Source organism: Pelophylax lessonae (assembly GCF_965119305.1).
Source record: "Pelophylax lessonae genome assembly, chromosome: 1".
NCBI classification, from domain to species: Eukaryota; Metazoa; Chordata; class Amphibia; order Anura; family Ranidae; genus Pelophylax; species Pelophylax lessonae.
Window position 1 is genome coordinate 102224851 of NC_138768.1, and position 22576 is coordinate 102247426.

General features: G+C 43.8%; 1 protein-coding gene across 1 annotated transcript; it reads right to left on the reverse strand.

Moving 5' to 3' along the window:
- Positions 1-6047: 6047 nt before the first annotated feature.
- CCNO (cyclin O) lies at positions 6048-11115 on the reverse strand (the record flags this gene model as incomplete). The annotated part of the gene is made up of 3 exons (XM_082253169.1): positions 6048-6557; positions 8714-8899; positions 10708-11115. 3 exons carry the CDS (start codon positions 11113-11115, stop codon positions 6069-6071), a joined length of 1083 nt encoding a protein of 360 aa, XP_082109295.1. The 3' UTR covers positions 6048-6068.
- Between the last annotated feature and the right edge of the window lie 11461 nt (positions 11116-22576).

Sequence of the window (22576 nt, forward strand, 5' to 3'; positions counted from 1 at the left end):
CGTGCTTACCAGGCTTTAAAGCGGAGTTCCGGGCACAGAAGTCATTTTTCAATAAAAATACCCCCGGGACAGTCAGGGCTAGCACATTCCACAATGGCTAGCCTCTGATCTGTCCCGGTTCGCACTTACCTTTTAGAAGAAATACTTACTTATAAAATTTCTTCCACAGCGTTTCCATCTATCTTGTGGGCAGCTGAAGCCGGCGCGGTCCTCTTCTGTGTCTTCTTCCGCGTCTTCTTGTCCCAGAATGTGCCTGCACCGACCCCTCTCGTCACTTCCGGTGCGGCGCCGCATTCCTCCACAGCTTCTGGGCATGCCCAGAAGCTGTTTAGCAGGGGAATGCGGCGTCGCCCGGAAGTGACCGGTGCCGTCGCATTGATTCCTGGGAGCGATGACGTTCAGCTCCCAGGAATCATCGCGAGACAGGAAGTGACGGGTGAGCCGCGGCGCTGAGGGAGGAAGTACTCTGAGGTGAGTATTTACGAACTTCAATTACAAGGTGAGTAAACAAAAAAAAAAAACCTAACTATCCAATTCCTTTTCAGGTGATGTCTAACTAGCGGAGGGGCACAAAAAAAAAATATTGATTTTGTGCCCGGAACTCAGCTTTAAGCTGGGTACATACTATGCGAATATTGGCTGGTTCAGCAGGACCTGGCCAACATCCAGCGAGTCTGTACAGCTGTCTGACAGAAGTCAGTCTCACTCCCGGCTTCTGTTGAATGGGAAAGCTGGAAACCCAGCATCCAACCAGCAGCAGATCGGTGCTGGCAGCCAATGGCTGCGAGCGCTGATCAGTGTGTTCTGGTGGGGGGAGTCCCCCCTGTCAGAATACATAAGCAGGGGATATCATCACCTGTGTTGGTGCAGTAATCTGTCAGGTTTTTATTTGTTCAGCCCGCTGGGTTAAAGGAAATAAAACAGAATGTGTGTAGCCAGCTTGAGGGTGTCTCAGCTCTGAATGTTATATGTACTAGCCAGAGGCGTAACAAGAACCTTCAGGGCCCCGGTGCAAGAAACCATGAAGGGGCCCCCCCGACCCCTAGCTGGGGCCCTTCACTTCAAGCCTGGGGTTCTTCCCACTGATCCTGGGGCCCTTTATTACAGTCCCGCAGCAGGACCCTTTCACAAGTTCTGCAGTGGGCCCCCTTCCTGCCATCTTGGGGCCTCCCCACAGTGGTGGAATGCCAGGGCCCGGTCGCAAGTGTGACCTTTGCGATCCTGGAAGTTCACCCACTGGTGTCAGTAGTTTTTATTTTTTGGTATTTTAATTGTATTATTTTTTTTATTATTTTATTTTATTTTTTTACAATTTCACTGATTAAGACTCTGTCCATTCAGAAAAGGAAGGAGCTGGTAAATTACATATTTACCAACCCCTTCTTGGTTCTCTATTGGGACACATCCCCTGCAGGAGAGGGGAGGGAGGAAGCTGGCAGCACAGTGTGGGGGGGGGGGGGGGGGCAGGGGAGCACACAGGGGCCCAGAGACAGCAGAACACAAGTGAACTGGATAGGAGGAGCGGCGGGGGGCAGAATACAAAGGAACCAATCTCCTCCATTTTCTTCCTGCAGCTACAGAAGGAAAATGGAGGACAGTGATTTCTCTACATGCTGCCCCCGCTGCCCCTCCTATCCACATGGGGCCCGGTTGAAATTGCAACCCCTGCAACCCCTGCAGTTACGCCCCTGGTACTAGCAGATTTAATGAACATAAGCAGTTGCAGCAACAGTTTTCTTTCTTTATGGAATAAAGGTTTTTAAGGCTTTACTGCTGGTTTCCTACTGCGCATGCTTGAGTTGCGCTGCGCTTTGTGAATGGTCCCATAGTCTTCTGGGACCTGTGATGTGCCCCAGAAGCAGTGTTAATTTAATCTACTAAATTAATACTATTTTAGTCTACTAAAATACAACTAAAACTAAAACAATTCAGATGACTAAAATATGAATAAAACTAAAATGGCATTTTAGTCAAAAGACTATGAGTAAAACTAAATTGAAATTTGACATAAAAATAAACACTGCATTACCACATAAGAATACATAGGGGTCATCTACTAAGCTGCTGAAAACAAAAATAAATTTAGAAAAAGGCTTTTCTTATCTCTTTTTGTAATATTTAATGTTAGTAATATATTCAGGTAATATATACAATGGCATTATAGCCAACAGAGTTTACAGTTTTTTGGGGTTTTTAATATTTTCAAGTTGTACTTCCGTTTGTCAAAAAGCAATATTTTTGTTTGTTTATGAAACTTGGTTTTATTTATAAAGACGTAATATATCACAATGGATAAATCTGTGTCTGTGGTGCATGTTAAAATCTTAATACCAGAAATAATAAACATATTATTAGATTTTTACTCCAGGAGTATATAATGTTTTGCATTTCTAAAGAAATAATGAATTCAAATTTAACCAAACTCATTAGATTTTAGTCAACATAAAATGTACTGGTGATTTTTGTCGACTAAAATATGACTACAACTAAAACAATTCAGATGACTAAAATACGGCTAAAACTAAAATGGCATTTTAGTCAAAAGACTATAACTAAAAAGAAATCGAAATTTGACATCATAATTAACACTGCCCAGAAGGCTGCGGGGGAAGGAGGGGGGCTGAACTGTGCCACATCGCATCTGACCGGAAGTGATGTTCAACTGTAATATGTAGGGCCAGGGCAGGCCCTACCATGTGTCCCGATGGGTCCATTGGACCCAGGCAGCACGTGGAGAGGGGCAGCAAATTGACTCCCAAGATATTTTTTTTTTATCAGCAGTTTTGTGTGTCATCAGTTTGCGGCGTATTACGGGCGGCATTTCCCCAGCTCATACTGCCATCCGTAGTGCAAACTGATGAGTATGAGGAGGCTGAGGGTTTCCTTTGGTCCCTCACATGATCCTGGTGTGCGCAATGACGTCAGACATCAGTGAACACCATCTCACACAGGACAGGCTGGATCTTCTAGGTAGGGCGGTGGGCGTGGCAGACACAGGGGTGACAGGAGGACTGAGGACAGACAGTGGGTGTTTGGTGGACTGGTCCAGTGGTGAGTTAGGGAAGAAGATAACAGTATATATAATATTTTCTAAATGTTATATTTATATAAAATAATGGATGTTGGGGCCTTTTGTTGGGTGTTTTTTTTTTTTTTTTTTTTTTGGGGGGGGGGGGGGGGCAGCATTTCATTCTTGGTCCCAGGCAGCACAATGTCTTGGGCCAGCCCTGTGTATGGCCAATATATGTAGCAGCTGTGGTTACTAACTGTGGCTTTTACAATTCCCATTAAATTCTGGTGTCTATAGTTTATCCACCCTCAATGTACAGATATTTATTAAATTAGATGCTAACAATTTGAAATCAACATACACACCCTACAATGGCTGCAAAGTAACTAAAGCCAGAAGTTTTTATTAGCTTTGGATAGAGCAGGGAAAGGTTAGCAACTCTGTCTACACACTCTGTATATTTGACTGTTTTCACTCAGACTAAAAGTAATAATTCAGAATTCTGAGTTGTCACCAATGGAGGGGATATCTCACAATGGGTACTCTTGTTCCAGTGATACCTTTATAATATTTTCCTTACTTTGGAGGGAATTCCCTGTGTATCTCGTTGGGTCTGTGGGGCCAAATAGGACACAGATGGTTTAAAAAAAAAAAAAAAAAAAAAAGCAGCTGACAGAGGTCTTGGAGTTGAAGTTTAGGTGTGGAATTGTTTTTGCTTAGTTACATTGGTCAATCTTGGACCAAGAGTAAGTATGTACAGGTATGAGCCATAACTGGTTGATTCCCATGGATGCTGGAAATCACTGTAGTAGGCACCGCTATGGTTTCCACAATCTTCTGGTTTCCGTGCAAATGGCTGCCATGCTGCTTAGTGGACAGGGCAGCCACTTGGCATGGGGGTCGCTCACTCAGCACAGGCACCATTCACAGAACACTTTCCTTTTTCTCAATGAATACTAACCATTCTCTGATTGGATAAGGTGGAGAAGCAGGCTGGTGACATCACAATCTGTAACTCGTCTGATCAAAACATTCTTTGCATTCATTTAGAAAATTCTAAGTGTATTCTGAATGGCGCCCTTGCCCAAGGAGTGACACCCACTTGGCATGGGACCCAGAAGCTAGTGACAAACTTTGTAGTAGCAGTACTACAGAGACTTCCAGCTTCCACAGGGATCAGCCAGGTATGAAAGATGCATACTTACAAATGGTCCGGACCAATTTAATGAATCCCAACTCTATAAAAAACAAAAAATATTTGGCTTTAGATGTACTTTAATCATGTTGCTTATATTTTGAAACACCAACACATTTCTGATACTGCTTACTCAAATCCCTGGACTGATTTTCTAATGATTACAGAAGAGGGTATGGCGTTTTATATATATATATATATATATATATATATATATATATATATATATAATAATGCTAAAAATATATATATATATATATATATATATATATATATATATATATATATATATATATATATATGTATATATTTTTTATTTTATTTTTTGCATTATTCTATATCATATATATGTATGTATATATATATATATATATATATATATATATATATATATATATATTTTAGCATTATTCTATATCATATTTATATCTGTACTGAGCACACAGATCTGGTTGATGAACCAATTTATTCATTCTTGTACTGTCAACAGTCATTAAATTATTTAATTGCTTTGTCAATGTTGTTTAATAAAAACAGTGAATGTATTGTTATCTACACTATATACAAAAAATATACTCATCCGATCAGAACATTTTTTGCTTTCATTTACAAAATTCTAAGTGTATTCTGAATGGCGCCCATACCCAGGGACTGACACTCACTTGGCGTGGGACCCAGAAGCTAGTGGCAAACTTTGTATTAGCAGTACTACAGAGACTTCCAGCTTCCACAGGGATCAGCCAGGTATGGAACATGCATACTTACAAATGGTCCGGACCAATTTATTGAATCCCACCTCCATCAAAAACAAAACATTTATTTTTTTTTATTGTTTTATTCTATATTATATTTATATCTGTACAGAGCACACAGGTCTGGATGATGAACCAATTTATTCATTCTTGTACTGTCAACAGTCAGTAAATTAATTTCATGACATTGTCAATATTGTTTAATATAAACAGTGAATGTTTTGTTATCTACACTATATACAAAAAGTATATAAAAGTGTAAAATATCAGTGCAAATGACATTAGTAGCAATGTAAAACAGCAGAAATAAATGCTACAAGTTACACATCATCTTTCATACTTGATTTTCAAACTCTAACACATCAAAAAAAAAATATTGCACTACAAATAAATTAAAAAACAATATTCAAGTACTTGGCTAAAACGCAATACTGTTAGATTGGAAGCACCTCGGTATCATTTAAATAAAATCATTGTGTTGTTAATAAATTAGACTTTTAGCAGCTTTTTACATTGCATTAAAAGTTGGAGAGTGTTCACCTGATGTTAACAACTTAACAAAGGGATATAGTACAACAAACTTGAAGGTTGAATCCCTCCCAAACAGATCTCTGTTTGGTGTGGTTATGGGTATGAGTCATGGGTTGCTTCCTAAATTTCTCAGCAGCTCCAGTGGTGAGAAACCTGCTCTAGAATTTCCAACTCTGCCCAACTGCCCTTGCCACTGTAAAACATACTCATAGGGGAAGGTTTACTAAAATGGGAGAGGCGAAATCTGGTGCAGTTCTGCATGGAAACCAATCAGCTTCCAGGTTTTATTGTCATAGCTTTATTGAACAAGCTGATGTTAGAAGCAGATTGGTTACTATGCACAGCTGCACCAGATTCTGAGTGATCTAGTTTTAGTAAATCTTCCTCATAGTATATCACTCAATGGGGATAATTCAGGGATTCAGTTTCAGGAGTAACACCCTGTTATGGCTGTGTGGGCAAGTGAAAACATCACCACTGGAACCATCAAGAGATTTTAAAGGCCAGAAGGTATTTTCACCCACAGCCTACTACCCAAAACCATTCCTTTTGGGTGAAGTTGGGATTTAAAGAAAATCCTTTAATTATCCACATCCATACTCTTCTCAGGGAGTTCATTGGGCAGCAGGCGATGCAAAGATTCTCGATTTAGGGAGATAAGTAAGTCAATCTTGTCCATGCACTCCTGCAGTTGGCTCTCACAGTAACCGCTGCTCTGCACACTGATAGGGCTTTCACTGCCCAACATGCGTTCTGAGAGTGCCAAACAACAAACCGCCATTAGTGATGGCGGGTACGAGTTAAAGGCATAATCAGCCAAGCTCAGTTCTGCAATGCCTTTGGCTACAGCTAGTGACCTGGAGGCCTGGGATAGATCAGTATCTGAGGGGTGACCATCGGCAACCTGAAGGAGGGAGAAGTGCTGCAGGAAGAAGTTAATGGTTGGTGCTGCCAGCTGGAATTTGAGTTTAAGCAAGATGATGCATTCAAGATTGCAGAGCTGCTCTCTGGAGAAGGTATCACAGCACAAGGCAAGCAGCTGCTTCACTCGGGGTGGCCGTGTCTCTACCTGAAAGGAAGAGGGCAATATTAGTAAGTAAAAATATAAGGATTCCTGGTGCAATGAGTAAAGTCAGTATAAAGGAGTTAAATCATAACCATGGTGAATATTATAGTGGTTGCTTGTATCACACATTTTTTCCCCATTTTCCTGAATGGATACTCTAGTAAGATGGAATATGGATTACTATGAGGTCTTCCATTCTGTGTGGGCATTGGACTGAACATATGGATCATTATATGGTCTTCCATTCTGTGTGGGCATTGGACTGAACATATGAATCACTATGAGGTCTTCTATTCTGTGGGGGCATTGGACTGAACATATGGATCACTATGAGGTCTTCTATTCTGAGGGGGCATTGGACTGAACATATGGATCACTATGAGGTCTTCTATTCTATGTTGGCATTGGTCTGAACATATGGATCACTATGATGTCTTCTATTCTGTGTGGGCATTGTGGGCATTGGACTGAACATATGGATCACTATGATGTCTTCTATTCTGTGTGGGCATTGGACTGAACATATGGATCACTATGAGCTATTCTATTCTGTGCTGGCATTGGACTGAACATATGGATCACTATGAAGTCTTCTATTCCGTGTTGGCATTGGACTGAACATATGGATCACTAGGATGTCTTCTATTCTGTATTGGCATTGGACTGAACATATGGATCACTAGGATGTCTTCTATTCTGTGTGGGCATTGGACTAAACATATGGATCACTATGAAGTCTTCTATTCTGTGTGGGCATTGGACTAAACATATGGATCACTATGAAGTCTTCTATTCTGTGTGGGCATTGGACTAAACATATGGATCACTATGAAGTCTTCTATTCTGTGTGGGCATTGGACTAAACATATGGATCACTATGAAGTCTTCTATTCTGTGTGGGCATTGGACTGAACATATGGATCACTATGAGGTCTTCTGCCATGTGTTGACATTGGACTGAACATATGGATCACTATGAGGTCTTCTATTCTGTGTTGACATTGGACTGAACATATGGATCACTATGATGTCTTCTATTCTGTGTTGGCATTGGACTGAACATATGGATCACTATGAAGTCTTCTATTCTGTGTGGGCATTGGACTGAACACATGGATCACTATGATGTCTTCTATTCTGCGTGGGCATTGGACTGAACACATGGATCACTATGATGTCTTCTATTCTGCGTGGGCATTGAACTGAACATATGGATCACTATGAGTTTTCCTGATCTGTGTTGCTATTGGATTGAACATATGAAATGATCGTATACTAACTGATCATGTCCATCATATTGGTTTTTTATTATGGTCTTACTAAACCTTATGATTTTAGTGGTAGTAAAATGTTAGATAGATGGCTTTATGATGTTTGAGTACAGACAGTACAATTGAGAACATATAATTATTAAAAATAGTAAGATGGCTTTCTCTGCTGAGATAGAAATGCAGACTAGTTTCTGCTATACTTTGACAGATTGACATGTAGAGCTGTATTATAACAACAATATATATATTGATACATTTGTAGTCTTCTGTGAAAGTCTGAGGTATTCTAGAACACATTGGGTGACAATGTATTTTTTTGTTACGTGGAGAGTCTGTGTTTGACATGTATCTCTGAGCATCAGTGACATGCCAGATCTCATGAGCCATCCATTGAGTTCATTAAATTGATATTCACAGGTGCAGGAACCCTGATTCATGGTAGCTCTTAGCTCCAGTTCACGCTATAAATCGCAGAGGAACACGCAACACACTCCTGTGCAATTAACATGCAAATCAGTGCGGTGCAGTTTGAATCCATTCATTTTGAATAGGCTCAAATCACACCAAAAGTACTGCATGCACAACTTTTGGAAATGTATAGCAAAGGCACTACAGAAGTACCATGCGATCCAGTGCAGGCAAGCACACATTGTAACCTGTGTTTTGGGCGTCAATAGGTTATCATTGACACCCGCTACAGATCGCAACTGCAGTGCGTTTTTAACACGGTGTAGGAAATGCGCAGCGGCTGCCTGGAGCTGGAACTCTGCATTGTACAAAGTACATAGCTAGCATTTTACCAATCTTCACCTAATGCCTCTCCAAAATCCTCAGTTACCCCATGTAATGCAGAAGAAAAAGTAACATTTATCTGGATGCTGTGCATACCTGTTTGCAAGCAATAAGCAAGGAGGTGACACCCACTAACTGGAAGCAGTCAGTAGCCACAGGGGTGCAGGCCAGGAATCGGTCCAGGATATTGATGGCGAGGCACAGGGATTCGAAGCCCAGCTTGAAGTGTTTATGTACCGGGATCAGCCAGCTGATCAGTTTGCAGCGAGATTCAGGTTTGAGCTGCAAGAGAAACACAAACATGTAAATACAGGATAAATATTTTATTATTATATCTAGAAATATATCACTTGTTATATAACAAAAGAATGTTATTTATGACTTTTAGGTAAAATAAATAAAGCCTGAAGAAGAAATCTAAGTCATTGTTATAATAAGACAGCCAATAAATGTTATCATTTATACTCCAAATATTCTGTATTGAGTTATGGCTAACCCAGTACAATAATCTACTACTGCTGAATAAAATTCCTAAAATCTACAAACACACAAAGGAGTATTTATGTATAGTAAAGTATAGTATAGTATAGTATATATGTAGGAGTGCATGGTTACAGAACACAACACCAGGACCCATTCACACCAGCCCGATTTGGACAATATTGCCCAATGTAGTTCCAATACATAGACAAGGTAATTTTGCGCTAAAGAACTGATGTGGGGGGGGGGTCTTAATGGGGGCCCTGATGTAAGGGGGGGCTCTTGATGGGGACCCTGATATAAGGTGGGATCTTGATGGGGACCCTGATGTAAGGGGGGCTCTTAAAGGGGACCCCGCTGTAAGGGGGGCTCTTGATGGGGACTCTGCTGTAAGGGAGGGGCTCTGATGGGAACCCTGATGTAGGGGTGCTCTTGAAGGGGACCCTAATTTAGAAGGAGACTCTTGATGGGGACACTAATGTAAGTGGGGCTCTGATGGAGACCCATATGTAGGAGGGGACACTGATGAAGACCCTAATGTAACAGGGAGCTTTGATGGGGACCCTGATGTAAGAAGGGCCTCTTGATAGTGACTCTAAATGTAGGAGAGAGCTCTGATGGGGACCTTATTGTAAGGGGGAGCTCTTATTGGGACGCTGATGTAAGAGGGGCCTCCTGATGGGGACCCTAATGTAGGAGGGGGTTCTGAGTCACAAGGACCTTAATGTAAGGGGGGACTCTGATGTATGAAAGGCTGAATATATGTAAAATATATGATGTTGCCTTCTTACTGAAGGATTTGGAGACCCCTAATCTATATATGATGGTGGCAGAGGGCACTTACCTGGGGCTGGTTGTCCATGCAGTGGTGGGTGAGATAGGTAGGTAGGTGTATATGAAAGAGGACACTTACTTGGGGCTGATAGTCCATGCAGTGGTGGGTGAGGTAGGTAGGTAGGTGTATATGATAGAGGACACTTACTTGGGGCTGGTTGTCCATGCAGTGGTGGGTGAGGTAGGTAGGTAGGTGTATATGATAGAGGACACTTACTTGGGGCTGGTTGTCCATGCAGTGGTGAGGTAGGTAGGTGTATATAATAGACACTTACCTGGGGCTGGTTGTCCATGCAGTGGTGGGTGAGGTAGGTAGGTAGGTGTATATAATAGAGGACACTTACCTGGGGCTGGTTGTCCATGCAGTGGTGGGTGAGGTAGGTAGGTAGGTGTATATGATAGAGGACACTTATGTGGGGCTGGTTGTCCATGCAGTGGTGGGTGAGATAGGTAGGTAGGTGTATATAATAGACACTTACCTGGGGCTGGTTGTCCATGCAGTGGTGGGTGAGGTAGGTAGGTAGGTAGGTGTATATAATAGAGGACACTTACCTGGGGCTGGTTGTCCATGCAGTGGTGGGTGAGGTAGGTAGGTAGGTGTATATGATAGAGGACACTTATGTGGGGCTGGTTGTCCATGCAGTGGTGGGTGAGGTAGGTAGGTAGGTAGGTGTATATAATAGAGGACACTTACCTGGGGCTGGTTGTCCATGCAGTGGTGGGTTAGGTAGGTGGGTGAGGTAGGTAGGTAGGTGTATATAATAGAGGACACTTACCTGGGGCTGGTTGTCCATGCAGTGGTGGGTTAGGTAAGTCTCCTCCAGGCTCTTGTAGAACACATAGCACTCCTCTCCATAGTCTCTGAAGTTGAGTAGGTCCAGTCTATTGGAGATCCTTGGACAAGGGTCATCCTGGGTCTCATAGCTCGGGGACCGAGGGCTTGGACTGGGGGTCTCATACAGGTCCCCCACCCCCGAGTCACAGCTCCGGGCCTCCAGGGTCTGCTTCCTGTGTCTCCGGTACCGGGCTCTCTTCACCCCCCGGCTCAGCCCGCTGCTGTCACACAGGCTGTTGTTGCCGGTGTCCTCCGGGGTGCTCTCCCCCCTCTTCCTCTTGTCACCTGTCATTGGCAGATGTTGCTCGGACTCTCTGACTTTACAGATCACCATGTCTGCGGCTCTCATCTGCCTGCAAAGCGGACAGCTTCGGCTTTTATATCCAGCTGTTCTCTGCCCGCTGATTGGCCGAGCGGGGGAACCTCTGGAGGGTGACGTCAGCGGAGAGAGCTTTCCCGGCGAAAGAACCGCTCGAGAGGGAAACCTTCTCCCGCGGCTGGAGGAGGCACGCGCCGGTCTGTTGCCAGGGAGACGGCGGCTCCTCTCCCAGCCGGGGGTCCCTCACAGAGGCGCCAATGGACACAGTCCTACCTGGGACTGCCTGAGGGGCCGTGTCATGTTTATGGTCATTAGTGTGCTGGGACGGTTTGGAATCTAAAAACAAAAAAAGGATGAAATCTTTACTGGGTTCACAAGTTTATATTAAGCAGCTGCAGTACCATTGTATAGAATGGGGTCACAGTCACCCCAAACATTTTATTTACCCACTTTAGTCCTGGGGACAACTTTTGTGTACATGAAAAAAACATTTGTAGGCCGGATGATTTCATCACAAAGGGGAAACAAAATCTAGACATGTTTTCTTTTTTCTTGGATGGAGTAATGCTGGCCATACACTATTCGAGAAATCGGTTGAAATTCGGTCATTTGGACATTCTTTCCTTCTTCGGCCAGTTAATGGGTACGAATCGGTTGTGATGTTTTTGAGCTGAAAAAACAAAGGACAAGTTTGGAAATTTTCTGCTGAACAAACGATAAATTGAAAGGTTAATGTGTTCCTCATCCAAACTGTTTGCACTCGGTGTATGTGATAAAACGAACAAAAAACGGATTCATTTATGTCCATTGAACGATTTATCAGCCATTACACGATGGCACGATCGTCTGCTCTCACGGACAAGTGTTTGTTTTTCGAAAATGGGTTTGAACGATTTTTCGTATAGTGTGGCCTAATATGGCATTAGGGAGGTTTTAGGTTTTAGGTATTTTTTTGCCATCTGTGTCCCATTGGGGAGATTTCCCTTCACTTCCTGTTCTATATTATCATTGACCTGGGTACAACTAGCATGTGGGATTTTTAGCATGCGATTATTGCCGGTGTTGTAAAATTTTGTCGGACCTGTGAAAAAATCGGACCTCTTCACTTCCGGGGACAGAGCATCAAAAAACAGCTGATGGGAGTCGTCCTTGCGCATGCGCAGAAGACATTTTTCAAGGTTTGGCAAAATTATAACAGAGAGCAGACAGCTGATTGAGAGGAGGCGGGGCTGAGGTGCGACGGAGGACACCACCGCGTCATTGAAACATTACAGGGACGGAGGCACATATGCAGAGCTGAATAGAGGAGGCGGGACGGAGGTGCGGCCGTGTAATAAATGCAGGGCTTAAGCGACTCCTTCTGTTTTATTATCTTTAGTAATTATCGTATTATTTATCCTTAGGATTTCATTACATTTAGTATTTCTTATTTTGTATTATATAAATACTAAATGTTATGAAATCCTAAGGATAAATAATACGATAATTAAAGATAATAAAACAGAAGGAGTCGCTAAAGTCCTGCATTTATTACACGGCCGCACCTCCGTCCCGCCTCCTCTATTCAGCTCTGCATATGACGCGGCGGTGTCTTCCGTCCCACCTCAGCCCCGCCTCCTCTCAGGCAACTGCCCGCTATGTGTTATAATTTTACCAAACCAAGATAATGTCTTGTGCGCATGCGCACTTGAGACTCCCATCAGCTGTTTCATGACGCAGGGCCACCGGAAGTGACGAGGTCCGATTTTTTCACGGGTCCGAGAAAATTTTAGAACACCGGTGTTCTAAAATTTTATCGGACCCATGAAAATTCCGGACCTCGTCACTTCCGGCTGGTGTGAGCCCCAGTGCGCATGCGCACAAGGTCCGAGGAAATTCTAAGACTTAGAGAACAGCTGATTGAGAGGAGGAGGGGCTGAGGTGGGACGCACACACCGCCGCGGGAAAATTGCTGTCACGGGCGAACCATATGTGCTGGAGACCCCAAAATTGTATCGCAGGTAGCCAAGACGCTCCCCTACAGCTGTTAAAAATTCTCGGGGTCACTGCTCCGCGCCCTTTCATCCCCGAGACCCCAAACCAGCTTTGGTTCGCCCGTGACAGCAATTTTCCCGTGACGGTGTGTGCGTCCCACCTCAGCCTCTCCTCCTCTCAATCAGCTGTTCGCCAAGTCTTAGAATTTGCTCGGACCATGTGCGCATGCGCACCAGGGCTCGCACCAGCCGAAAGTGACGAGGTCCGATTTTTTCACGGGTCCGACAAAATTTTACAACACCGGCCACAACTCCCCACACCACTTTTGGAAACGTAATACAACGTAGATTTATACCATGCCATACAGTGCAGGAAGGAGCGCCGTGCTTGCAGCCTGCATTCGGGGAGTCATTAACGCACCATTATGATGAAAGCAAACAAGTCCATTATAGAAAAAAAATTGAATTTCAAATTATACAAATTATACAGCTGTAGCAACATTGCATTCAACATTATATACTGTAGAACATTAACATTATATACCCACTGCAGAACATTAACATTATATACCCGCTGCAGATCATAACCATTATATACCCTCTGCAGATCATTAACATTATATATCCAATGCAGATCATTAACATTATATACCCTCTGCAGATCATTAAAATTATATACCCTCTGCAGATCATTAACATTATATACCCGCTGCAGATCATTAACATTATATACCCACTGCAGATCATTAACATTATATACCCGCTGCAGATCATTAACATTATATACCCTCTGCAGATCATTAACATTATATACCCGCTGCAGATCATTAACATTATATACCCGCTGCAGATCATTAACATTATATACCCTCTGCAGATCATTAACATTATATACCCTCTGCAGATCATTAACATTAAATACCCGCTGCAGATCATTAACATTATATACCCTCTGCAGATCATTAACATTATATACCCGCTGCAGATCACAATTGCAGTGCATTTTGCAAACAGTATGGAGAACATGCACCGCGTTCTAGTGTGATCCTATGGTGATACGAATTTTTAAAATGCTTATTTTTAACGCTATCTAAAATACCCTGACCTTTGACTGAGCGTGACCTTTGACCCTATCACTAACCCCCACTAACCCTTTTTTGTTGTTGGGCCTCTTTCACACTGGCGGACCAATCAGGTCTGCCTGTCAGTTTTTCAGGTGGACCCAATCAGACCCTCCATTCCTCCATATGGAGCTGTGAATGTCAGAGGACACGTTTCCGCTGACACCTGAAGACACCAATCCAATCCTGTCCGCTAAAAACGGACCGATGGGGATCTGTTCCCCATCTGTCTGGCGGATCGGATGACAGTCTGATTGAAAAAGACAGGTGGTCTGTTTCCACCCGACTGCCCATAGAGCTCCCCCGTGGTCTGTGGCCTGTTTGTAGCCAGGCAGCGAAGGCTGCGCTGTCAGAGGTGCACCGGCAGCTGGCAAGCAGACAAAAAACATCATCTCTCACTGTTTGCCCCGCATCACCGCGATTCTGCCCTTACAGCCGGGCCGATGGAAGACCTGTCATCCTCCTTCTCAGAGGGGATCAGCAGACAGATCCCCTGCTGAGCAGGCGGACTCCGTCAGTGTGAAAGGCTTAGGCCCCTTTTACACACGGTAGTCTGTCGGCGGACTCCGTTTTTCTCAGCAGGGGATCGATCGACCGATCCCCGCTGAGCAGGCGGATGGCAGCTCTGTCTCAGCGCTGTGTGCAGAGGCAGAGCTGTCAGGTCCCCATTCTTCTCTATGGGGGAATCGGATGAGAACAGACCGTCTGTCTGTTTTCATCCGATCCGATCTGCCAGACGGGTGGAAAATAGGGTTTCCATCTGTCCGGATTCGATGGATTGGATGTCAGCGGACTTGTCTCCGCTGACATCCGATGCCCCATAGAGATGCATGGGGCATCCGTTCAGATCTTCCTGAAAAACTGACAGGCGGATTTGAACAGTCCGCATGTGTGAAAGGGGCCTTACACTTCTTTGTTTACACTTTTCTCCATTAGCAAGGAGAAAAAGATACAATGTATTATAAGATGCATCCTATATGTATACAATGTATCTTTTTCTTTATACAAAAGGAGAAAAATAAATACAGGGGTGGGTTATACAGTGACTGATTATTTATTTTGTTTTATTTTCTGAACCATCGATGGGTGCGCAAAAACTAAACACCAGTAAGTTAAAGAAATAAATGCACTTAGGGAGTGCCTCTGTTCCACCTCATACATTATAAATACAATACAACACATGACAACACTTTTCAAATTTTTATTCTGTCGTACAAGAATTTTCGTACTTTAGTAACCTCTTCATTTTCGATCTAGAGACCAGCATGCAAAAAATAAGGAACAATCATTCATCCGTTATTCTCATCGTGTATACTAGGCTTTAGGGTCACTTTAATAGATTTGAAAAGGTGCAAATTGCCATGGGGGATTAACAAAGATAGGAAAAAAAATACACATGAAGATCGTGAATTCATCACCTTTCCATCCCATTCTGTAAGGGAATGCCTTGTATTTATTAACCACTTCCCACCCGACTTATAGAAAAATGACAGGGGGCGGGATGCATTCTCATTTTGGGACAACGTCATATGACGGCACCCCAGAACCGCCGCCTAGGACACAGTGCGACCCCAATCTAGGTAAAGAGCCATGTGATCGGCTGTGTCCAATCAAAGCCGGTCACATGTAGACAAGGAAGTGCCCTTTATTGGCTCTCCTTGGCTCACACTGACAGAGTGTGTGGCAAGGAGAGCCGATCAGGGGCATCCCCTCACAGGGGAGACCTGTACAGGTCATCAGGGCACTGATTACATTACAGCCCCAGCAGTGCCTATAGGTGACAACAAACAGTGCCCATTAGTGATGCCAGTCAGTGATGCCTTTCAGTGCTCATCAGTGCCTCCCATCCCACCACTGCTGATTCTATTCCTGCCTCCCCCACCACTTCCACTCATCACATCCCATCCCCCCACCACTGATCCCATTCCCCCTCCCCCACCACTGCTGCCATTAATACCATCCCCCCCCCCACCACCACCGCTGCCCACTGATCCCATATCCTCAGCACCACACAGCTGCCACTTATCCCATCTCATCCCATCGCCACCACTGCTGCCACACATCCTATTCCCCCCACCACAGCTGCCACTGGTCTCATCCCATCACTGCTGCCACCCATCCCACCACCACCCCTGCTGCCACAAAGCCAAAGGGGGGGGGCAAAAATAGGTTTCACCTAGGGTGTCAAAAATCCTTGCAGCAGCACTGCTCATCAGTGCCAACTATCAGTGCCCATCAGTGCGGCATATTAGTGCCTCCTCATCAGTGCCGCCTATCAGTGCTGTCTCATCAGTGCACATCATTGAAGGAGAATCTGTAAAATGTACACTTATTAGAGTTACTGGGGATGATTGAACTTTGCACATGAGGGAGTGATGTCACCTATGCCAGTCAATCAAGATGGTTGAAAACCAGCACCAGCAACAGACCTTACAGGCATTGGACTGTTGAAGCAGAGGAAAATTGCGGACTTTAGTTTTACTTTAATCCATTGATACCGCTGCCCCCCACCCCCCAGCCTGAACTATTTTGCTGCCAAAGTTTTTGCATTATTTGCACACGTTTAAAAAATCATTTTAGGCCTAGAGATTAGTTAAAACCCCCCAAAGTATGTCTTTTCTGAAAGCAGACACCCTGGAGAATAAAATGGTGATTGTTTATTTATTTTTTTATGTCACGCGATGACAATAGTTTATCAAGTAGTTTGATATTTTATGCTTATTTAAATAAAACACAATAGATAATTTTTTTTTATAAAATCTAAAATATGAGGCTGCACCTAGTAAATACATACCCAACATGTCAAGCTTTAAACTTGTACACACCTGCAAAATGACACTAAACTTGGTAGCTTATATTTTGCGTAGATGACACTTTAAAATCCCCTGCAGGTCATCACTTTAGAGTTAGCCATGAATAGTGGCCCCAGAATTATTACTCTCACTCTGACATGCACAGTGATATGTATGTAACATGTAGTGCATGCAACTTTCGTATATGTAGGCGTCCATGATTGGTTTGTGTACATTTGCATGTGGGCATATGTGGGGGGGGGGGGGGGTTGAGGCAGGCTCAAAATTAGTTTTGTTCACTAAAACTTTATTTATATCATGTAGGGAACAAAATTCAGTTATGTGACATACATTCTTTATGACAGTTTCTCTTTAATGACACATAGAGACTGCAGATGGGATAGCCCTGGAAGCATGGAAGGAAGGGGGGACACAGTTTCTGGGGAGGGGGGTCACAAAAACAGATCAGGTGGCTGTACTGTCACTGGATCACTTTAATCAGAAAGCCAATAACTTACAGAGGGTAAACTTACTCTCAGCTGCTATAGCAGTTGGGAATATATGTACAGTCCACCGCTTCCACTGCCATATTATATACTGCCGGGTGGCAGAAGCAGACTTTCTAATCGTGTGATTGCTATGAGTGGCTGTGTTTAATGGGTTGCAGCTTGAGGGAGGTGGTTGGGGGGCTGTAAATACGTAGCCCAACCATGTGTTGTTTTTAACACCCCCACCGCAAGTGTAAATGAGGCCTAAATGTACTAAGAATTCAAAGACTTTGACCTATTAACTACTTACCTTGTCATGACAATGAGTTTCACTTTACAAGATTTTCTATTGTATTTGTGCCAACTCAGCAATTTTTGTTAAAAGGAAAAAAAACTTGTCCGACCACACTTGTCACATATAATCATGAACAAACGTCCAGGCCGCATGCCGCTGTGTTTTTTTTTTCTTTCAGTTTCAGTGAACTTTATTCAAACCACTGTAAGGCTCCTCTTACATCATTACTTCCACTGAATATGACTCCTCAGTTGATGCATTCCATCCTCAATCAGTGCAGTTCTAAACTCTGAAGGTTCTTTACCTTAATGCATTCTCTGCAACCTTCCAATACTAGTTTACCTCCACTCCTTTCCCAAACACTTACCTGACTCCTCCATCAATCCAGTGCTGTGCCCAGCTGCAGGTCTTCTCTCCCCTCTCCCCACTCCTACAGGCTTTGCTGAGAGTAACTGGAGCCATTGGCTCCTTCTGCTGTCAGTCAAATCCTGTAAAAAGAGAGTGTGCTGTGTGTGTCTATGGAGGCACACAGCCCAGCTCTGGAGTGGGCCCACAGGTGTGCCCTCATAGCACACAGCTTCCTATAGGGGCACACACAGAAGAGAAGGAGCAGAGAGCACAGGCAGGGACCCCAGAAGAAGAGGTATAGGGCCAATCTGTGCAATATCATTGCACAGAGCAGGTGTGTATACAACTCTTTTTTATTTAATTTAAAAAAAAAAATAACGTTTTACAAAAATTTTAATCAATCGAATCCCGATGATTAAGTCCTAACTGGGGGGGTGACACCTCAATACGGCCTGGGTGTTTGCTCGTGATCTCAGGGTGGAGGCATACACCATATTGGGCCTGGCACCCGTGGCACATCAAAGTTGCCTTGGCTATAACTTGGAAAGAATTGGATTTCTTTTTACATGCAAGATATGTGTGCATTTCAAAGGCGTTGTCAGATGTATACATGCTACGTGTATATACTTTGTACTGCTCACAATTCCTGTATGGCAAAAGAGCACTCACATATTGTACTGTACGCCAGGAAAGATCTTCCTTTCTCCACCATGATGGTTCCTTACATGACTAAATACAAAGCAGTGATGGGCCATAGACATGGCTGAATGTCCAATAAGAAAGCTCAGAATCTGCCAGAAAATGAATAAATGGATGTTCCCACCAAGTATCCCTTCATAAACTTCAGTTGTTTTTTTTTTTTTTCATGAAACCTTGTTGTTTATTCGGATGTCTTTACTGCAAAAGAAAGGGAAGCAGCGTGGCAGCGTGGAATTAGTGATCTGCAAGGTGTGTCTGAAATAATATTTATCACAGTTTGTAAATTATTGTAATATATCTGTAAGGACACTTATATAATAAGGGAGTAGACTCTGCTATCTGTCCTAGTAAACTGAAATGAAGGGTCTTCAAAAAGTTTCTGCGCTTTTTTATATTTAATAGAGTTAAAAAAGTGTGGAAACTTTTTGAAGAACCCTCGTATAAGAGCCGTGTTCACTTTATTATTGATAATTTAGTTGTGGGTGGATGATGACTGCAGCACATAACCCACCTAATGTATGTAGGTATTACCAAAATCTTATCTTCCCTGCTCTTCTAATTTCGTTAAAGTGTATGTTTAGCCACTTAAAGTGGAGTTCCACCCAAAAGTGGAAGTTCCGCTTTAAGGACTCCTCACCCCCTTACAAGCCCCATTTGGGATGTCACTTTTTTGGGGATGGGGGGTGTACCTACTTTTGACAGGTACCCGCTCCCTAGGCGACTCAAGCGGAAGTTCTACTCTCCCCCCTCCCTCCTTGCAATCTTCTGGGACACGTCACAGATCCCAGAAGATTACCCGGCCATTGGGGAGGCGCGACTTGCGTATGGGCCCTATTAACCTCTTAATGACCGCCCGGCTCTGACACACGAAACTACGTAACTGTACATCGCTTCGTGGGACCGCTAGCAGGGACACGCGCCCACCCATTGGTCACAGGGGAAGCCGATCAGTGGGTCTGGCAGCTGTGATTGCTGCCGGGCACCCGCGATTGCTGCCGGGCACCCGCGATCACTCATCGTGGAGACAGAACAGCGGTCTGCCATTGTAAATACAGCAGACTGCTGTTCTGTCAATAATGAACACAGGAATCCTGTGTTCCTCTTATTTAGGAACACAGGTCTCTGTGTTCATGTAGAAAGCCCATCCCCCCACAGTTAGAAAACACGCCCTAGGGACACATTTACCTTCTGATTGCCCCTGGTGTTAACCCCTTCCCTGCCAGTGTCATTATTACAGTAACAGTGCATATTTTTAGCACTGATTACTGTAGTAATGACACTGGTCCCCCCCGCCAAAAGTGTGAAAAATGGCAGTTAGGTGTCCAATCTGCCCGCCGCAAAGCCGCAGTCCCGCTAAAAATAGTAAAAAAAATATGAATGATAGAAAATACATACATTTTTCCCTTAGTTTGTAGATGCGGTAACTTTTGAGCAAACCAATGAATATACACTTATTGTGATTGTTATATAGCAGAAAGTTAAAAATATTTTTTTTTTTTTTTTTCAGAATTGTCTCTCTTTTTTTCTTTATGGTGCAATAAATAAAACCCCCCCCCATTTTTATTTATGGATTGTCTTCAGATTTGGTAGTTATTTCTTTTGCATTTGCGCGCTATTCTTCTTTTTTAATATACATGTCTCTTGGTTCATAGCTGCAGCAGCTTTAGAAATACATGGGTATGCTCCCCCAAATTTTTTGCCTGTTTATTATGTATTCGGTCTGACCAGACTATCGAGGTTGAGCAACCCTCCCCACCCCCCACACACACCTGTACTCAATCAGTGTCCACCATCAAGTGGATATAGGAGGAGTCCCCTGTAGTGCATTTGCACATCCTTCCCAGCAAGGAGTATTATCTCCAAGGGTAAGAAAGGCTGGATTCATCTCTTTTTCATGGATAGTGTAGGACCCACTGATAATGGGGTACTTTGACGCAGTAGTGGGCTTGAGCACGATATGGCCATATGGTGGGACCAAACCCCCATTTTTATTTATGGATCGTCTTCAGATTTGGTAGTTATTTCTTTTGCATTTGCGCGCTATTCTTCTTTTTTAATATACATGTCTCTTGGTTCATAGCTGCAGCAGCTTTAGAAATACATGGGTATGCTCCCCCAAATTTTTTGCCTGTTTATTATGTATTCGGTCTGACCAGACTATCGGGGTTGAGCAACCCTCCCCATCCCCCACACACACACCTGTACTCAATCAGTGTCCACCATCAAGTGGATATAGGAGGAGTCCCCTGTAGTGCATTTGCACATCCTTCCCAGCAAGGAGTATTATCTCCAAGGGTTAGAAAGGCTGGATTCATCTCTTTTTCATGGATAGTGTAGGACCCACTGATAATGGGGTACTTTGACGCAGTAGTGGGCTTGAGCACGATATGGCCATATGGTGGGACCAAACCCCCATTTTTATTTATGGATTGTCTTCAGATTTGGTAGTTATTTCTTTTGCATTTGCGCGCTATTCTTCTTTTTTAATATACATGTCTCTTGGTTCATAGCTGCAGCAGCTTTAGAAATACATGGGTATGCTCCCCCAAATTTTTTGCCTGTTTAATAAATAAAACTCGCAGAGGTGATCAAATACCACCAAAAGAAAGCTCTATTTGTGGGGAAAAAAAGGACAATTTTATTTGGGTACAGCATCGCACGACCACACAATTGTCAGTTAAAGTATCTAATGCTAATGCAGTGCTGTATCTCAAAAAATTGCCTGGTCATTAAGGGGGTAAATCAGTCCGGTCCAGCAGTGGTTAATTGTCACTAGAACAGATAAGCCCATTAAAAGATTTACAGCACCTCTTTTTTTTCAAGCTCCACTGTGCAATGCACACATTCAAAACTAAACACAAGGTGCAATAAAACAGCACACAAAAAGTGCACATGATGTGCACATGGTCCTCCTCTGAAGAGAAAGGATTCTGGACCTGATCCTCCGGTGCACGAGACTACTGATGGGGACTGGGGATCCCTCGGGGGGACATGGGAGGGAGAGAACCTGACTATAGGTGTAGCACCCTCCTAGGTAGGTGCTAGGAAAAAAGTATCTATTTGCTCCTTCTGCTTATCAGGGGAGCCTGATCTGTTAGTTTGCCTGTCACATGTTTCCAGGTGTGATTCACTGGGTTTGAGGGAGTGTCCCCACTGTATCCAATAAGGGAGCTTGTTGGACAGTGGAGGAAACCTAGCCATCATGTTTTATGGCAGTCCCAGTGGGAGGACATTCCTGTAATGCATCCTGGGATTGACCATAAATACAGAGGGGACATGTGACAGGGTGTCTTTGGCGGGAAGCAGAGTCCCAGGAGGAGGTGGACGGCTGTCTCTCCTCCTGCAGAGTGTAAGGAAGGTGGTCTTAAGCGGTCGGCCTAGTGAACCGGGTGTGGAGCTGAGCTGCAGAGGATCCAGAGCGCTGACAGTGGAGCTGCTGGCAGAGTCTCTTGGGAAAAACAGTGTCCGTGAGTACTGAGGGACCTGCCAAAGGGTCGGCCCAGGAAGGGGACCGCTCTAGAGAAGTCAGGGGATCAAGGTGCTAGCTCACACAGGAAGTGTAACAGTAAAGGGGGTGCCGTGTAGTTGACCCTGAAGAATAGGAACAAAGGGGGTGCCAGGAAGGGCCCTGAAGATTGTTCTGCAGTACAGTCCAGTTTACCTCAGACAGTTCATTTCTTACTACTTCACTGCTACTGACAAGGTGAAGCAGCGGCCTTGCCACACTCAGCATTATTCAGTCGTCCCAGCTAATTGTGCATAGTAGTTATATAAG